This window comes from Haliotis rubra, unplaced genomic scaffold, assembly GCF_003918875.1.
Source record: "Haliotis rubra isolate DU_JTF1 unplaced genomic scaffold, ASM391887v1 Scf343, whole genome shotgun sequence".
NCBI classification, from domain to species: Eukaryota; Metazoa; Mollusca; class Gastropoda; order Lepetellida; family Haliotidae; genus Haliotis; species Haliotis rubra.
Genome location: NW_025767017.1, coordinates 562,153 through 579,665, shown reverse-complemented (window position 1 = coordinate 579,665; position 17,513 = coordinate 562,153). Strand labels below are relative to the sequence as shown.

Sequence of the window (17,513 nt, the reverse complement as noted above, 5' to 3'; positions counted from 1 at the left end):
TCTGAACCAGACAATCCAGTGATCAACAGCATGAGCATCGATCTACGCAATTTTTGATACCATGATATGTGTCAACCAAGTCAGCAAGCCAGACCACCCGATCCCATTATTCGCTCTTACGACAAGCATGGGTTACTGAAGATCAATTCTAACCCGGATCTTCACGGGTCTTTCCAACATGTAACAAAACCACATTTTTGAACATGTTACGTCAGCGCTTGAAAGACTTTTAACATGTTTAGCAAGGGAATGTATCCGGAAGTCCCAACATTACTTGTTATGCAGAGTTACAGTATACATCGACTTGACTATTGCAACAGTCTGCACTTTGGCATCAGTTTAACTCAACTTCAGAAACTTCAAAAATTACAGAACTCAGCAGCTCGCATCGTCTGCCTCAAGTCCAAGAAAGATCATATCACACCTTCACTGATGTCTCTACACTGGTTGCCTGTCAAATTCCGGATTGACTTCAAAATTCTATGTATCACTTTCAAAGCTCTACATGGACAAACACCTGAATACCTCTCCAGTCTTCTGTGTCAGTACATTCCAACCCGACCATTACGATCCCAGAATCACCAGCTACTTGTCATTCCTAAAGTTCGACTCTCATCCTATGGGAAAAGATCATTCCAACACGCAGCCGCCAGTCTCTGGAACAACTTGCCCACTCACATCAAGAATGCTGAATCTTTGGACACATTTAAATCGTCTCTAAAAACCCACTTTTTTCGTCTTGCCTATTACTAGACTTTCTATGTTCAATTGTCTCTCTGTAAATAGTTTTAACTATTTTCTTTTCTCCTATAGTATTGTAGCGCCATGAGCGGGTATTAGTACCTGGATGTAGCGCTATATAAATACCCACATTATTATTATTACATCAAACTAATGGAACAGACTTCCGCAAATTGCCAATGGGAGGCTTATACAAAGTTTGTCCTCGTCGAGTGAGTGAAATATATTCAAATTGTGGCGACAGAGCTGGTTTTAAATATACTACTCACACTTTGCTAAGGATCACAAAATTTCTCAACTTTACTGAAACATAGATTTATAATTTGAAATTGTATCCATTTAAAACTGGATATATAATAATATTGAAACACCACTTTAGGCAAGCAGCCACTTGAATCTAATCTACTGCACTTGATACAAGAGTAACCATAAAATGGTTTTCATGGCACCAATTAACCATTTTTCAAATCTTGGAACGAGTCATTGACAAGTACACAACACCTGTCAATAGCAGGTATGGGATCCACAAGATGTAATGGCATACTGAAACCGAGGATCCATGCTTACAATAAGCTTAGGTATTTAAAACAAATTTGGCCTTACACAATAGTTTTCTGTTGAATCCATAATTTGATCCTTAGCAAAGTGTGAACAGTATACAATCAAATTTCCCATCCCACTCCTTTCGTCCTTCAAGATAGTTAGCGGTCATCATATTGTCTCTTTTTTCTCATAAAGAGTGGGGACCGCCTCCGTGGTGTAGTGGTTAGAGCGTCCGCCCGGAGAGTGGAAGGTAGCGGTTTCGATCCCCGACCGCGTTATACCAAAATCGTAAAATTTGGTACTTGTTGGTCCCCGCCTGGCGCTCGGCATTAATGGGTACAACAAGGACTGGTCAGCTCGGAGTCAGTATAATGTGTCTGAGTGGGGTATTCATGCTTCACTGCGGCATGGTATCTCAGTGGACTAGCACTATAAAACCAGCTTAAGTCTTGGCTAGTACAAGCAGCCGCACATACACATACACACGCATGCACGTCGTCATATGAGCGAAATATTCTCAAGCACGACGTTAAACCCAATTTCACCTCACCTCATAAAGAGTGACAATTTCAATCGTTATGCATGGTAATGTATTCATTACACTTAAAAATAAGTAGAGGATGCTCGGAAAATAACTTTAAATGTCCAAATTGTATGATATATTAGTTTGTAGTTGAATAATGAACGATCTGGGTACACATGATTGATAACTGGTAGTGAAGTATGACAGTAGATTAATTATCCAAAACTGGCTCTCACAGTAGATATCGATTGTGTGCGATCAAGCGATACCTACAAGCGATATCTACATTGTGGATATCGCAACAATTGAACCGTCATAATGCTATTACATCATCAGTTAATGACCTCATAATGTTTTGACATCGCTAAGAACACAGCTGACAATGCTATGACGTCACAAAGTTGATGACGTCACAAATGCTGACGTGACCTCCTCACTGCTCAAGAAGAATACATTGCCATTTCTTACAAATTTGATGTCAAGAATTAACATAACGGGTATCAGGGTAGGGTAGGGTAATAGGGGGTGGGGTACTCAGGCAGAAAAATTTGACCCGTCCCAGCCCTACTTAGTAGTCAATCACTAAAAATATACTCTTCAAATAAAGAAACTTGACATGCTGTTTTGGAGTTTACTTACTGAGTGCTTATAACTGATTCAAACATGACATCATTGCTCAGTTACAGTAAAATCATCACTTTTCAAATTTCCAAAACATGAGTATCCAGAAAGTGTTTGGTAAATCCACAGAGGGCTATCAAAGCCACTCGGTCAGAGTAAAATGTCAGTATCTGGTGTGACCACCATGAGCCTCGATAACAGCTTGGCAGCGGTGACCCATAGAAGAAAGGAGATGCCGAATGCTGTCTTGAGGAATGTGATCGAGAAGGCCAAGGTAACAACTGAACATTGTTTTGCTGGAGGAAGACCTGTCAAACACGTGCAGCGTGAGGTCGAGCATTGTCATGCTCCAAAGTTCACGTTGATGTAGGGAACGACGTAACGTTGAAGTGGTCTTCTGGCAAAAAGTTTGGCTTTCCATAGCCAGTTGCGCACTGTCTGGTCGGAGATTCGGCGCAGCCCAGGGATTTGGATTGTTGCGGATGATGCGTCCGTGGTGTTTGAACGACAATGTCTCAACCGGATCACGCGATCCTGGGTGGAGGTGGCAGGTAGACCTGACCTGGGTCTGTCATTAACACTCCCAGTATTTTTGTATCGGGTCCATAGGTTTGAGATGGTTTGTCTGGACACGCTGAAGTTTCTTGCCACATCATGCTGCGATGTCCGTCCTTGTAACGGCCGATGGCGTTGTGCCGTTGAGCTTCTGTCAGGCTTTTCATTCTCTTGTCGTCCATAGTGGCTCAAAGCAATGCATGTGGAGAACCATTGATGTGGCTTTTTAAAGCCTACAGTCTTAGGCTTCAGCTCAGGGTGATGATGCTCGTGCATTTCATGTAGGGTGCGTTTTAGCGATTCACAACAGACGTGAGTGTAACGTTACGTTTTCGTTAAACGTTTCTTTTTTCAAACGTTTTGTCGTCGGCAACCATTCCCCCACAGGCTGGGATTCAGCATGGATAGGTTTGTGTCAAATATTTTCCTAAAATTCAAATTTGTCCTATGTCAAGTTTTTAGTATAGTATATTGGTCTCGCTTAAATTAGTAGTCGGTCATTTTATTATGTTAGTCTATTTATTATGTCTTAGAAACGATTCCCAAGTCCCAAACATAGGGGAATAAAGTATCATTTCACTGTACTATAATTCATAAAAGGATTATTGAAAGCTAAAAAACTGGTTGGGATTGACTTTTTACTGAAGTTACTTTTACAGATTTGAACCAATATCAACTCACAACAAATTCATGACCAGATACATATACAGCAGATGTTGACACTGTTTTATAACGTGGGGGTGTCTGATTATGATAAATATGGAGTAGCATGTATAATGTGAATGACAACTCCCCCCTAAAATTTAGGTACAAAGTATAACCCTCTTGCATGTCAAGTACAAAATCAATTTCCCCAGTACAAAATTGACACCCCACCCCCAACAACAAAATGGTCTCCCCACAAAAATCATAAACCCCACCCCACCCCCAAGCCATAAATTATGAACGGTCCCTTACGTACATAATAAATTTGTAATATCCGTTGTGGGATTGACAAGGTTAGGTAGGTATATCAAACAGATATTTATCATCAGACGCATATATACAACCAAGCGCAATTTGAAAACATGATGACTATATGAACCTTTCATTCACAATTATTAAAGCTGAAATACAGAAATGTACCCTGGCCATAATCAGAATACAGAAATGTACCCTAGGACGATTCCATTCTGCATTGTGGAGTTTTCTTGATCGGAACTGTCACACTGTTGTATTAGATGCATTTGACTGCGTTATATAAGAGCATACACAGTATAACGAATATTTCACGGTGCACAACGTACACCACTCGTCGTTTAGGGTACCGGGTACGTTTCTGTAGTTTGACTTTGTTTAGGGTACATGTCAGTATACAGAAACGTACCTGGGGTACATATCTGTAGTACCTGTGCCGACAACGACCCCTTCAGCATTATTAAAGGAGAGCGATCTATTCGGTATGTTTGTGAAACGTCTCAACCGTATAGTCGAGCTTCACAAGCAGATAAAGCAATCCGCACCGCGGGTTATTGACCACCTATAGCTGCTGTACAACGGTCATTTCTATAGCCAAACTGGTCCAAGGTCGAAACCCCAGGCTCACATGGGCAAAAACGTGCCCGCTGCCTGGAGCTGTCGTCATTTTCCGCCAATCGTGCACAAGGTCACATGACCATAGTTTTGGATTCTGATTGGTTGAACCTATAGTGGTAAGAACACGTACAGTCTGTTGAGGGTGGAAGGATACGCTTGCGGAGACAGAAAACTCGCAAAAATGGCAAATTACGGAATGTTTAATAGCGGGTTGACCCTCAAGGCACTGCTAGAAAACCCCGAGCTTCAAAGCCCACCAGTAGCAAACAGTGAGTATTACTGCCAGTTGGTGTGTGTGTGTCTACAAGATCGACCTGGTTTACATCTCCTTGCCCCTTCGCTCATGTGTTATGACAGTGGTGTATAAATGATATATTCTCACAGATCGATGTACTTCGGTGTGTGTCAGTTTCAGCATTCAAAGCGGTTCACATTTCTACGCAACATATACTACAAGGGGTTCCTACTCTTCGGATCCGGGAATGAATTTGCAATTTTGTTTAGTTGTTTACATTCACACTTCTGCCAACGTGACTTGGGACGGATATAGGTCATAACAGTGCACATGTACCCTAAAGGGTATTGCCCGATGGGAAACTTCATACCTCTAACAGCGTACTTTCAAGGAGAGAGATTACTGTATGTCTTCCCGTGACCAAGAACACTGCTTCTCTTTATTACTAACATCAGTGGTATGGTTGTGTTATCATGGGGTAGCGCTGTACGACCCATATATTGACCTATATAGTCTGTTTGCAGTGACAACGTACCGATGAATTTCACGTTAAACAAAAACGTAAATCAAATAAAGTGAAATTGGAATTGCGAATCCTCATGATTATACCTTGCCAATTGAACATTTAAATCTCAGAATTTTATTCAACTTAGGATAAAAGTTGTTTAACAAACGGTCATAGTTTCAAGTCGCTATTATTGGTTTGTATTACAAGGGGGTATGCACCATTTTCAGTGGTGCATTCAGATTGTGACAGAAAAAGCTCACGTTACAACATACCACTACATGCCACCAAGGGCTGCCATCTAAGAATATAGGCCTTTGCAGTTTATTCCAGTCGTAATAAGCAGATAAATCGACTTAGTGGCTTAGCGGATTGCATATTATTATATCCCAGTTGTGTGAATTAATCGTCCAGCTGTGAATCACTGGAGTTTCGGGTCCAGATTTGGATTATTTCGGCAGAATATTGCAGAGTCTTGCCAAGAACAAACAAGTAACAAGTGTGTTATCTTTTCACTTGTTCTATCAACTTAGTTTATTGTTGAAACTAAAAGAAGGAATAAAATGCTTTAAGTACCTGCCTACCGGTACCTATCTCCCACATGACTGTCAAGTATTTTTTTAATGAACTATACATATAAAGAACATTTTTTTGCTTTCTGTCCTGGTCACTTACTATGTATTTTTGGGGTGATGCGGTAGCCTTTAGTAGTGGTTGAAGGGTACAATGTGTGTTGTACCGATGATCGAAAATAATCGAAAATCGATTGAAAGAAGGATTAAAAATAATGATCGATTGTCAAAAACATATTTTCAACATGTTCAATTAATCAGAAATTTTGTTGTTTCAGTATAACGCACTTGAATGAAGTGAACTAACCATTAAATTTGACGAACAAACATGCGCTCAACAGCTTAAAGCTATGCGCATTGTAAAATATTGACCACTATTATTGTTTAATTACCATTCCAGTGTCATTCTTGCATGCGTGCATTTCACTGCATGACAGGATTAGTTATTAAAAAAAACCTAAAAATTGGTGATTACATTAAAAATGTATATATTTCGATTATAATCAATAATTGTTCACCACAATTCCTCCGATAATCGATAGTGGATTTGGTTTCCGATTCCCACATGAAGTACAATGTGTGAAGCCCATACCAGTGTGCCCATCCATGATATTGCTAGAATTACTGGTAAAAGCGGCGTAAAACCATACTCGCTCACTACTATGTATTTTGTTAAAATGCTCATGTCAAACTGTGGTTGTAAAAGACTAGAATTTGTGATCCCTTTGTTTGAGCATGTTTAGTAGTCCTGCCTGGCACAGACAGAAATGTCTTCTGTGTATAATTACATATTTATTCTATCAGTTTCATTGTATTCCCGTTAATTATAGTTAATGCCTAATCATGCTAATTGAAGCATTGAAATTAGTTCAGAGTTTTAACCACCCTGCTACTTAGTACTAGTCAATGAGGACTACGATTATTGGATTTTCGTTTGTCCTTGGCTCAATTTAGCTGTCTTCGACTTGCAAACTAACATTGAAACACAGGTTGATGATGATGAGGGCAAGTAAATATTTTAGGGTAAATTCCATCCTTGCACTGGCACAAAAAATGGAGACGTGTGGAACTGTGATGGTCAAGCATGTCACTTATCATGTTCATGATGATATGTGTCAAATTATGGCCAATGCAGGGTGCGATTTAGTTTGCCTTGAAGAGATTGCACCAGGTGCAACCTGATAGATAATTTTGGTTGCACTTTTAAAAAATTGGTTGCAGTCCAAAGTATTATAAGAAAATAGGTATCTTACCAAATTTAGGAGAACTGAAGAGTAACTTATGCACTGTGCAACAGATTAATTTATTCCTATTTTCATAATAAAACTTTCAATGAGAGAAAGACCATAAATTCACCTTTAAAAAGATTTAATGAAATAAATGAACATCTTAAGTTTCGTTATTAACACAGTTTATTATGCACTGGGTGCAACCTGCTGGTAATTGTTACTTGCACCAGCTAGAGAGTAACTTGCAAAGGTGCATCCTGTTAATGGCTAAATCATACCCTGCCTATATATCATGATATGTGTCATATTGTGACCTATGTATCGTGAAATGTGTCATATTGTGACCTATGTATCGTGAAATGTGTCATATTGTGACCTATGTATCGTGATATGTGTTTCACGAGTTTCGTATAATTATGTTATGAGACCAAGTGTGGTATTTTATTTATTACCCATGTCTGACAAGCATTAAATTGACAAAATAGTGTATTTTTGTTATTTTTATGGTTTCAAACCGAAACCGGTTTCATAAAGAGGTTGCGGAAGAATTTTGTTCTGTAGTACACTTTTTGCATGATGTCACACTGTAATGATGTCACTGTGCCTTGCTCGTCTGCCCCCTTGGTCACCGACGTCACGATGCATGTCAGTTGTCATCGCCTCGTACAGCTTCCTACATTAAACTACTCTGTAGCACCCCGTTTCTTAGTTCGCATTTGCTTCACTCGGCTAACATCACTAGTGGAAACATTGCGTTTATGTTTTTCAACGGATATAATGTCTCAGACTCACAATTAAACAGCGATACCGCAACGTTCGTAATGTTTACTTCCCACAATGCATATAAGTTATAGAATGAATGAATTCACCTGTTTTTTATGAATGAAAAAGTAGTTCCGTCACAACGTGACCTAATTGAGAGATCATCGATTATCCAATCAAATCGTTAGAATCTCAGGTCAAGTCATTATGACACAGGTCAACGCGACAATCAAGTGACGTACGAGATCAGTATGTTACTACCAATAGGTTGACCACGTGGGTAATAATGTGACCTATGTATCGTGATATGTGTCATATTGTGACCTATGTATCATGATATGTGTGATATTGTGACCTATGTATCGTGATATCTGTCATATTGTATCTATCACAGAAAATAAATAATTATTGCAATATTTTCAATTTGAAATACAAGCCAGTACTCATCACTAGTACTGACAGACTTGAAATGTTAGTTGGCAGAGCATGATCTCAGATATTGGTTGCTTGCAGAGCTACAGATAACTCTTTGGGTCATTGAGTTATGTACTCGCTTCTGTTCATCTCAATTTGGTATCCTAATTTTCCTTTGAGTGACCAAATAAATTGTACTCATTTCACTCTGGCTCAATTGCCATTTTCCATTAATTTTTTAAATATAATAAAGTTTAAATGTTATTGTTTGTTATTTATATTTGATCTGTAATATGAGAAACGCTAAGAAAGACTGCAAGTTGTCAAGTTCATGTCCTGAATTAGAACTTCTCAATATACCTCAGTTATTTTATCTATCCACACGTACACAAGCTAAGATTTGATATTTTTGTGTGTATGCATGCAAGATAAAATTTATTGAGTATTTACAAAAATTCAAGCATACTTGTACGCAACAGTCTTAATAGGAATTGAGTTTTCACATAAATATTTACGTAATTTACGCAGATACGCAGCTTATCTGTACCTCTGTGGTTGGTTGGTAAGTTGGTTTGTTGATAAACACCACTCTCAGCAATATTCCAGCTAACTAGCGTCGGCCTGTAAATAATTGAGTCTCAATCCAGTGATCATCAGCATGAGCATCGATCAGCAATTTGGATACGATGACATGTGTCAACCAAACCAGTGAGCTTGGCCACCCGGTCCTGTTAGTCGCCTCGTATGACATGCATGGGTATCTGAAGACCAATTCTTCCCCGGATCTTCATGGGTAGAGCTCAGATATTACTTGCTTGTGAGGTGTAATATTTGTTATTCAGTAAGTTGTCAGTTAAATTGTAAATATATTGAGCATGGTAAGTAAGTAGGAGTATGGCGTTGAAAGGCGGTTTGTAGAGTGTGCTGTTTCCCAAAGTCAGTTATGTCCCACATTCTGTCATGATACGAGGGTTGTCATCAACATACCCACGGTGCCTATCAGGTCAAACAACATTATATTTTTGTCCATGAAAATCAATCCTATTTGAAGATTCCGATACAAGAAAATGTTAAAATGATCAGAACACACATTGGATGATCTAAACATGTAAAAGGTTTAACATCATGCTGATGGAGGTGGGGCAGCCTAGTGGTTAAATCATTGGCTCAACATGCCAAGGCCTGGTTTCAATTCCCCATGGGTACAGTGTGTGAAGCCCATTCCTGGTGTCCCCCGTCATGATATTGCTGGAGTATTACTAAAATCAGGGCTTGACATTCACCCAAATTCCTGAACAAGACCACAGGACCAGTAACTTATAAAAATCACTGGTCCTTACAGATTCTTACTGGTCCTGCCAAGGGACTCTTATTGACAGCCTTAAATTTCTACTAGACCGTCGGGATAGCACTTATCACTGTCCACATATAGCACTGGTCCTGTCAACATTTTTTTTACTAGACCTGGGCCAGTGGGATAGCATGAATGTCGAGACCAGTAAAAGCGCTGTAAGTTTAACATCCAACTCACTAACATGCCCATGATAATTTGGTATGTAATTTTGAACCATTTTGACTGTTTCAGCAGCAGAGAAGGACAAGAAAGTTGGCAAAGATGGCATGTATGATTCTGGGTCAGCCTTCCTTGGCCCAAACTTGTGGGACAAGACCTATGACAGTACAGACTTCAACTTGGAGTACATGGATCTGGATGAGTTCCTTTCCCGAGAATGGCATCCCGATCAATCTGGACAATGTCTTGAATGGGACTGATGTGACTAGTCCTGAAGCGTCCAAGAGCCCACCCAGTAATGGCCAGCGGAGCCCCAAAGCATCACCTTTGCCCTTTGTATCACGATCACCTCCGCCGAGTCAGATTCAGCCATCGCCGAGTCAGATTCAGCCATCGCCGCAACCGTCTCCACTTCCATCACCTCCACAGTCACCGCCACAGCCCGTGACCCCCGTTGCCACGTATGACAACCTACCAGCATCACCTGCATCAGGTATCTGTTGTGTGTAGCTGCATCGTCAGAAATGGACTGAGATAAAGGGGTTAACATCTAAAACCCATTACGACCAGCATAACTTGCTGGGGACTTATCCTGGAAATTCCTGCAATGTCTTGAAATTAAGATGAGGGAGTCATGTCATCACTGTTAATAATGAGATTTATCTCGGATTCATAACCAGGTGCCATTGCCTGACAAATTGGAATTTTTACATATTCCTATTTTCATAAATTCTCAGAAATTGGGAATATTAAGTTCTTTGGGGCAATTTTTACTGTTGCTTGCTGCAGATTTGGGATCTGTGGGCCTCAGCAATTCCAGAGGATTCTCTAAAATATCTAAGATTTGGGGAGTTTTGATTCAAATGCAAATCCAACAAAATAAATTATGAACAGTCCTTAGGAGATATTTCAATTTGGGTTTTCCTCCCACAATAAGCTCATACACAATAACGCCACTGGAATACAGTTCAAGGTGGAGTTAAACCACTCACCTGTATCAAGTCATAGAGTTCCTGATCCTCTGCAGCCACTAAGATGTATATTACATCCTTTTCAGCTCTAGCAGAAAGTAAGCTTGGTGAGTCGAAGGCCCCTGAATCGCCCCTGTCGAGTGAGTGTCAGCCTAAAGTAGACTTTGAGCTTTCACCTACTGATTTGGCTTTGGTGAGCATACCAGGTGTGTATGTTATTTCTGACCAATGTTTTCCTACTTTGTAGTGACCTCTTCAACAGCTTACAGTCCTGTAGGAAGTCCAGCTGCCAGTCCTAAATCTATTGACTTTTCTGTGTCTCAAGATGATTTGACTCTCGTTAATGTCGAAGGTAAAACAGATGCATTTTATCATGGTTGCTTTATGCTTTAGATTATGAGATGAACTTTGTTTCTATGGTAAGACATGGACAATAAATAGTCTGTAGGTCAGAGACTTTGGAACAGCCGGAAGGAATAATAGGTTTTGTACAAAGCGTATATATGTATATAACAACTGGGATGGGCGGGCTTGACAGGTTGTATGATAGTCATTATGTGTATTCCTGTACCAGTGTGTACCACGATAGGCATAATGTATAACCATGGGTCTCCAATTTAGGGAGAAGATGTCACAAGACCATTTACTGAGTTCTGAAGATTGTTTCTACTCTTTTGTTTGTTTAAATATCTTTTTGTTGAAAATCCCTTATTTTCCTCACTTGTGAAAATGCAGGCGACCCTGTCAACATTATTCTGTAGGCCGTTGTACCCTTTATCTGGGAGTTCTGTACAAACATCTGGGAGTTCTGACAGAAAATCCCATATTAAGACATAAGAACGCTAATCATGACAGAAGAACTCAGATCATGACATAAGAACCCATATCATGACATAAGAACCCATATCATGACATAAGAACCCACATCATGACAGAAGAACCCATATCATGACAAAAGAACCCTCATCATGACATAAGAACCCATATCATGACAAAAGAACCCTCATCATGACATAAGAACCCATATCATGACATAAGAACTCATATCATGACATAACCCACATCATGACATAAGAACCCATATCAAGACATAAGAACCAATTCATGACATAAGAACCCATATCATGACAGAAGAACTCATATCATGACAGAAGAACCCTCATCATGACATAAGAACTCATATCATGACAGAAGAACTCATAGCATGACATAACCCACATCATGACAGAAGAACTCATGTCATGACATAAGAACTCATATCATGACATAAAAACCCACATCATGACAGAAGAACCCACATCATGACAGAACTCATATCATGACATAAGAACTCATATCATGACATAAGAACCCATATCATGATATAAGAACTCATATCATGACATAAGAACCCACATCATGACATAAGAACTCATATCATGACAGAAGAAGCCATATCATGACAGAAGAACCCATTTCATGACAGAACTCATATCATGACATAAGAACTCATACCATGACATAAGAACCCATATCATGACATAAGAACTCATACCATGACATAAGAACCCACATCATGACAGAAAAACCCATATCATGACTTTTGAACTCATATCATGACTTTTGAACTCATATCATGACAGAAGAACCCACATCATGACAGAAGAACTCATATCATGACAGAACAACTCATACCATGACAGAAGAACCCATATCATGACTTAAGAACCCATATCATGACATAAGAACCCATATAATGACATAAGAACCCACATCATGACAGAAGAACCCACATCATGACAGAAGTCATATCATGACATAAGAACTCATATCATGACATAAGAACCCATATCATGACATAAGAACCCATATCAAGACATAAGAACCAATTCATGACATAAGAACCCATATCATGACAGAAGAACTCATATCATGACAGAAGAACCCTCATCATGACATAAGAACTCATATCATGACAGAAGAACTCATAGCATGACATAACCCACATCATGACAGAAGAACTCATGTCATGACATAAGAACTCATATCATGACATAAAAACCCACATCATGACAGAAGAACCCACATCATGACAGAACTCATATCATGACATAAGAACTCATATCATGACATAAGAACCCATATCATGATATAAGAACTCATATCATGACATAAGAACCCACATCATGACATAAGAACTCATATCATGACAGAAGAAGCCATATCATGACAGAAGAACCCATTTCATGACAGAACTCATATCATGACATAAGAACTCATACCATGACATAAGAACCCATATCATGACATAAGAACTCATACCATGACATAAGAACCCACATCATGACAGAAAAACCCATATCATGTCTTTTGAACTCATATCATGACTTTTGAACTCATATCATGACAGAAGAACCCACATCATGACAGAAGAACCCACATCATGACTTAAGAACCCATATCATGACATAAGAACCCATATGACATAAGAACCCATATCATGACAGAAGAACTTATATCATGACAGAATAACCCATATCATGGCATAAGAACCCATATCATGACATAAGAACTCATGTCATGACATAAGAACCCATATCATGACAGAAGAACTCATATCATGACAGAAGAACCCATATCATGACAGAATAACCCATATCATGACATAAGAACCCATATCATGACATAAGAACTTATATCATGACAAGAACCCATATCATGACATAAGAACCCATATGACAGAAGAACTTATATCATGACAGAATAACCCATATCATGACATAAGAACCCATATCATGACATCAGAACTCATATCATGATATAAGAACTCATATCATGACAGAAGAACCCATATCATGACATAAGAACCCATATCATGACATAAGAACCCATATCATGACAGAAGAACTTATATCATGACAGAATAACCCATATCATGACATAAGAACTCATATCATGACATAAGAACCCATATCATGACAGAAGAACCCATATCATGACATAAGAACCCATATCATGAAATAGGAACTCATTTCGAACACATTTTAAGATGTGAGAATGTGGTTACTGGGTAGGTAAGTACTATGAAACTTGCATTAGTTCCGACCTGGACAGGCTTGCCGCATGCATGCTGCTTTGTCAGTGCAATAATCCTCAATAGGGCATTAAAGACCATTTCACGTCCTCAACGTGTGTTTGAATACCAATTAACATAACAGATCATGGGATTCATGGTACTTCTCTTTTTTGTGTCAGGTCAAGAGAACTTCGATCCTCGTAAGAGGGCATTTTCAGAGGAGGAGTTGAAACCTCAGCCAATGATAAAGAAATCAAGAAAGGTAAACCCAGCCTTTTTTATTAGTGACAATTAAATGTCAAATTAAGTGTACAAGTTCTTTGATTGTGTGATCTGGGTTATTGATTGTGTGGCCTGATAAGTTGACTGTATGTGCCAGTCGGTTGATTATGTGTCCTTTGCCGGTTGATTGTATGATCTAGCGGGTTGATTGTCTGAATTAGCCTGTTTATTGTATGATCTACCTGGTTCATTGTTTGACCTAGTTTGTTGATTGTTTGACCCAGTTCGTTCATTGTGTGACCAAGTTGGTGGAATGTGTGATCTAGCACTTTTATTGTGTGACTCGTTAGGTCACCTGAAAGCATTAGTGTATGATTACCCCTTTGTCAACCTGGTCAGATGACCTGACCACGTTTTGGAGTGTATGCTTACTTCTTCAATATTTCTTAAATTTCACACGTTTTTATCTCTTCATTTTAAATAATGTTATTTTGTTTCAATGTTATTTCATTGCAATTTCCAGATCTTTGTCCCTGACGACAATAAGGACGACAAGTACTGGTGTCGGAGGAAGAAGAACAATGTGGCAGCTAAACGGTCCCGGGACGCCAGGCGCATCAAGGAGAACCAGATAGCCATGAGAGCTTCATTCTTGGAGAAGGAAAACTCAGTTCTTCGCACCGAACTTGAAAAAATTAAAAAAGAAAACTCACAATTGAAGCACTCACTGGCCAAGTACGAGCCTGGAAAATCATAAGTATGATGAGAGAAAGCTGATCAGTCTCTGCGAAGATTGTACAGTGTTGAGTGATTGGTTGTGGATGTGTCCACTGTATGATGCTGTGATGAGGAGGATGGCGTGAGACTGTTGGTCATCAGTGCTTAACCTCACGTGGTGAGCTAGTTCGACACAGTTTCAGACGAGTAGCTGTTACACGTTGTGCCTTGTCTTGTTGTTTGTTTCTTGGCCTCTCAAGTGCATCATCATTCCAAGAGTACATGTTGCATTAAACATAGCCACTACAGTTCAACATTTACCTTGTGGTTGATATTTTATTCTGTTTTTCTTGTGTATAGTGCTTGATTTGTGTTAAGAAGAGACACAGCTGTAATTTGGGTGTGCATAGTACACATGGAATGAATTTTTATGGACATTTCTCAACCAAAACACAAGTTTGTGTTTTTTGTCAACAAACCAGAACTGAAGTACTCATGATAGTTCTGTCACTGCCTTGGTTTGAAAATTATTTATCTGTACTTAATATATTGTATTAATTTCATTCAAGATATGTTTATTAAAAAAACAACCATGATGACATCACCAGTACTGAAACTCAAACAGCCAGAGTGTGGTTAACAATTTTCTTCCAAAACAAGGAGGGTGAATATTATACACAAGAAAAAAAGGTTTGATTTACGGATTGTTACATCAAAACTTCACGATCATGGTAAAAAATTAAATAACAGCAAGATTCTTCAGCTGATGCCATGATATAACTGACTTCCTGTCCAAGGTAACCATGGTTACTGAAGTCCATATCTTTTGTGCAATTTGTATTCTTAATTTCCTTTTATTCGTACCATTTTGCCGCTTAGCTAATATAGTATGACACTGTGTTTCCATTGCTGAGAGTACATATGGCGAATGTGGGTCTCTTACAGCAATAATTGTATGATGCTGTGTAACTCGAGGTTGTGGAATGTGGCTTTAAGATAGACTCCACACACTGTGTGAACCCTATCATTGAAACAATGTGTGGAGCAGATACCACATGGGTACAGAATATAAAAGACTTTGCTTTTAACATATGTTATCTCATCTCTTAATGGTTTGTTTCCCACTTTGTCAAACAAGGCCATTACGTGATGTGTTGGTTAAGAAAACGACTAAAATTGCGATCAGCTGTATGTATTCATGGCGATGGAGGAATATAGTGTACACAATCCGTTAAGTGGTGATTCAATGGAAGATCAAAAGATTAGTTGTGCGACAAGCAGCACCATCTGTTATGTGATCTAGTTATTGTTATCTTGAAAACATTGAAAGCAGAGTAATCTGTGATCTATGACTATTTTTGTAGTTATAAAAAAGATGTCCAATGTTCAAATATGAATATGCATGTACTGCCAGTAATGTGTGTCACATTAATTGCCACGCTTGTGTTTAGCCATAGAACTATGTCAGTGTTCATGAATAGCGTCTGACCCTCTGACAAATCCGGCAGATTCGCCGATGGTCTGGTGGAAGTCTACCACCTGCCGGCCCCAGTGTCCGACTGTATATTTCACAATGACTTTGACTGAAGTTGTCGTATGTGACACATCACACTTGTTTGCTGTTTACAAATTTTACGTTTGTAAATAATTTCAATGCCACTTATAAGAAGTGTTAAATCTGAAATGTGTGTTTAATTTTTGTTCTATGGGTCCTGTGAATTTTCAGTGGGTCAGACAGACCTCTGAAACTTACAGGATGCAATGCCCTGTTACTTGGAAACACCTTTCGTGAACACTGCTATGTTGCATTTGGATGTATATATTTCAGTCGCTGACAACGACTTAACAGGGATTATTTTGATTTGATTTGTACTATCCGGTCCAGTTGGTAATTGAATAAATAATTTATGAGTGATATCTTGGTATTTGATTCACTAATTAGGCAGTATTTGATGCATTTGGCCATAAACCCAAAAAGAATTCAGCAACCAACTACCAGTTTTTGATAGGTGGATATAATGGGTTCAATGTAGTGTTGAATCAAGTGTTGTCTACAGTTATCTATGGCAGAGATTAGATAAGCAGTCTCTGAAATTATTATAGGTGGCATACATATATTTATAAGAAATGGTGTGAAGTTAATGGATTTTAAAACATATAAACTTGTGTGCCCAATTTGCATGAATCCTGTATTAGGATATATTCATGCACATATTTTGTGGTTCTGACTCCATAAACACAAGACTGTATCTTAGTCAAGCCTTAATTAAAACATTTTCCTGTCTAGGTTTGTTGAAATATACTTTTGTAATTCATGAACTACGTGTTTTGACTATGATTTAAACAGGGCTACAGATAAGGGACGTATCGGCGTATGTACGGATAAAAAATATACACGATACGGTAGGAAATAATTTAGAAAACGTAGCAGATACACACCCCAGCAATTGTGTACGGTCTTAGAATCACTTACAGACATATTTATCTGAAAAAGTATTGTTTAATTGTTTATTGACCGTTTACACCAGAGTAGCAATGCTGTCATGCATATATGAAATGAAGCACAAGTTTAATGATACACCATTAAATTCCATTCAGTACTCAAAATGTACTCTTATTGTTTTCCAGTACTCATATATTGAAAAAATAAGGAGTATGTACTCCTGATGTTGAAAAATTATCTGGAGCCCTGATTTAAATATTATCTTAACTTTTTGCTGTTAAATGATTTGTTAGGATTGAAATGTTTGAGAGTGCCTG

General features: G+C 38.7%; 1 protein-coding gene across 1 annotated transcript; it reads left to right on the top strand.

The window, feature by feature from the left end:
• The first annotated feature begins 4,658 nt into the window (after nucleotides 1-4,658).
• Nucleotides 4,659-16,767, top strand: LOC124284725 (thyrotroph embryonic factor-like). The gene is given in 7 exon segments (XM_046720831.1): nucleotides 4,659-4,827; nucleotides 9,864-10,000; nucleotides 10,002-10,281; nucleotides 10,846-10,899; nucleotides 11,007-11,111; nucleotides 13,994-14,076; nucleotides 14,560-16,767. Coding segments are annotated over 7 exon segments (981 nt in total). The 5' UTR covers nucleotides 4,659-4,739; the 3' UTR covers nucleotides 14,794-16,767.
• The last annotated feature ends 746 nt before the right edge of the window (nucleotides 16,768-17,513 follow it).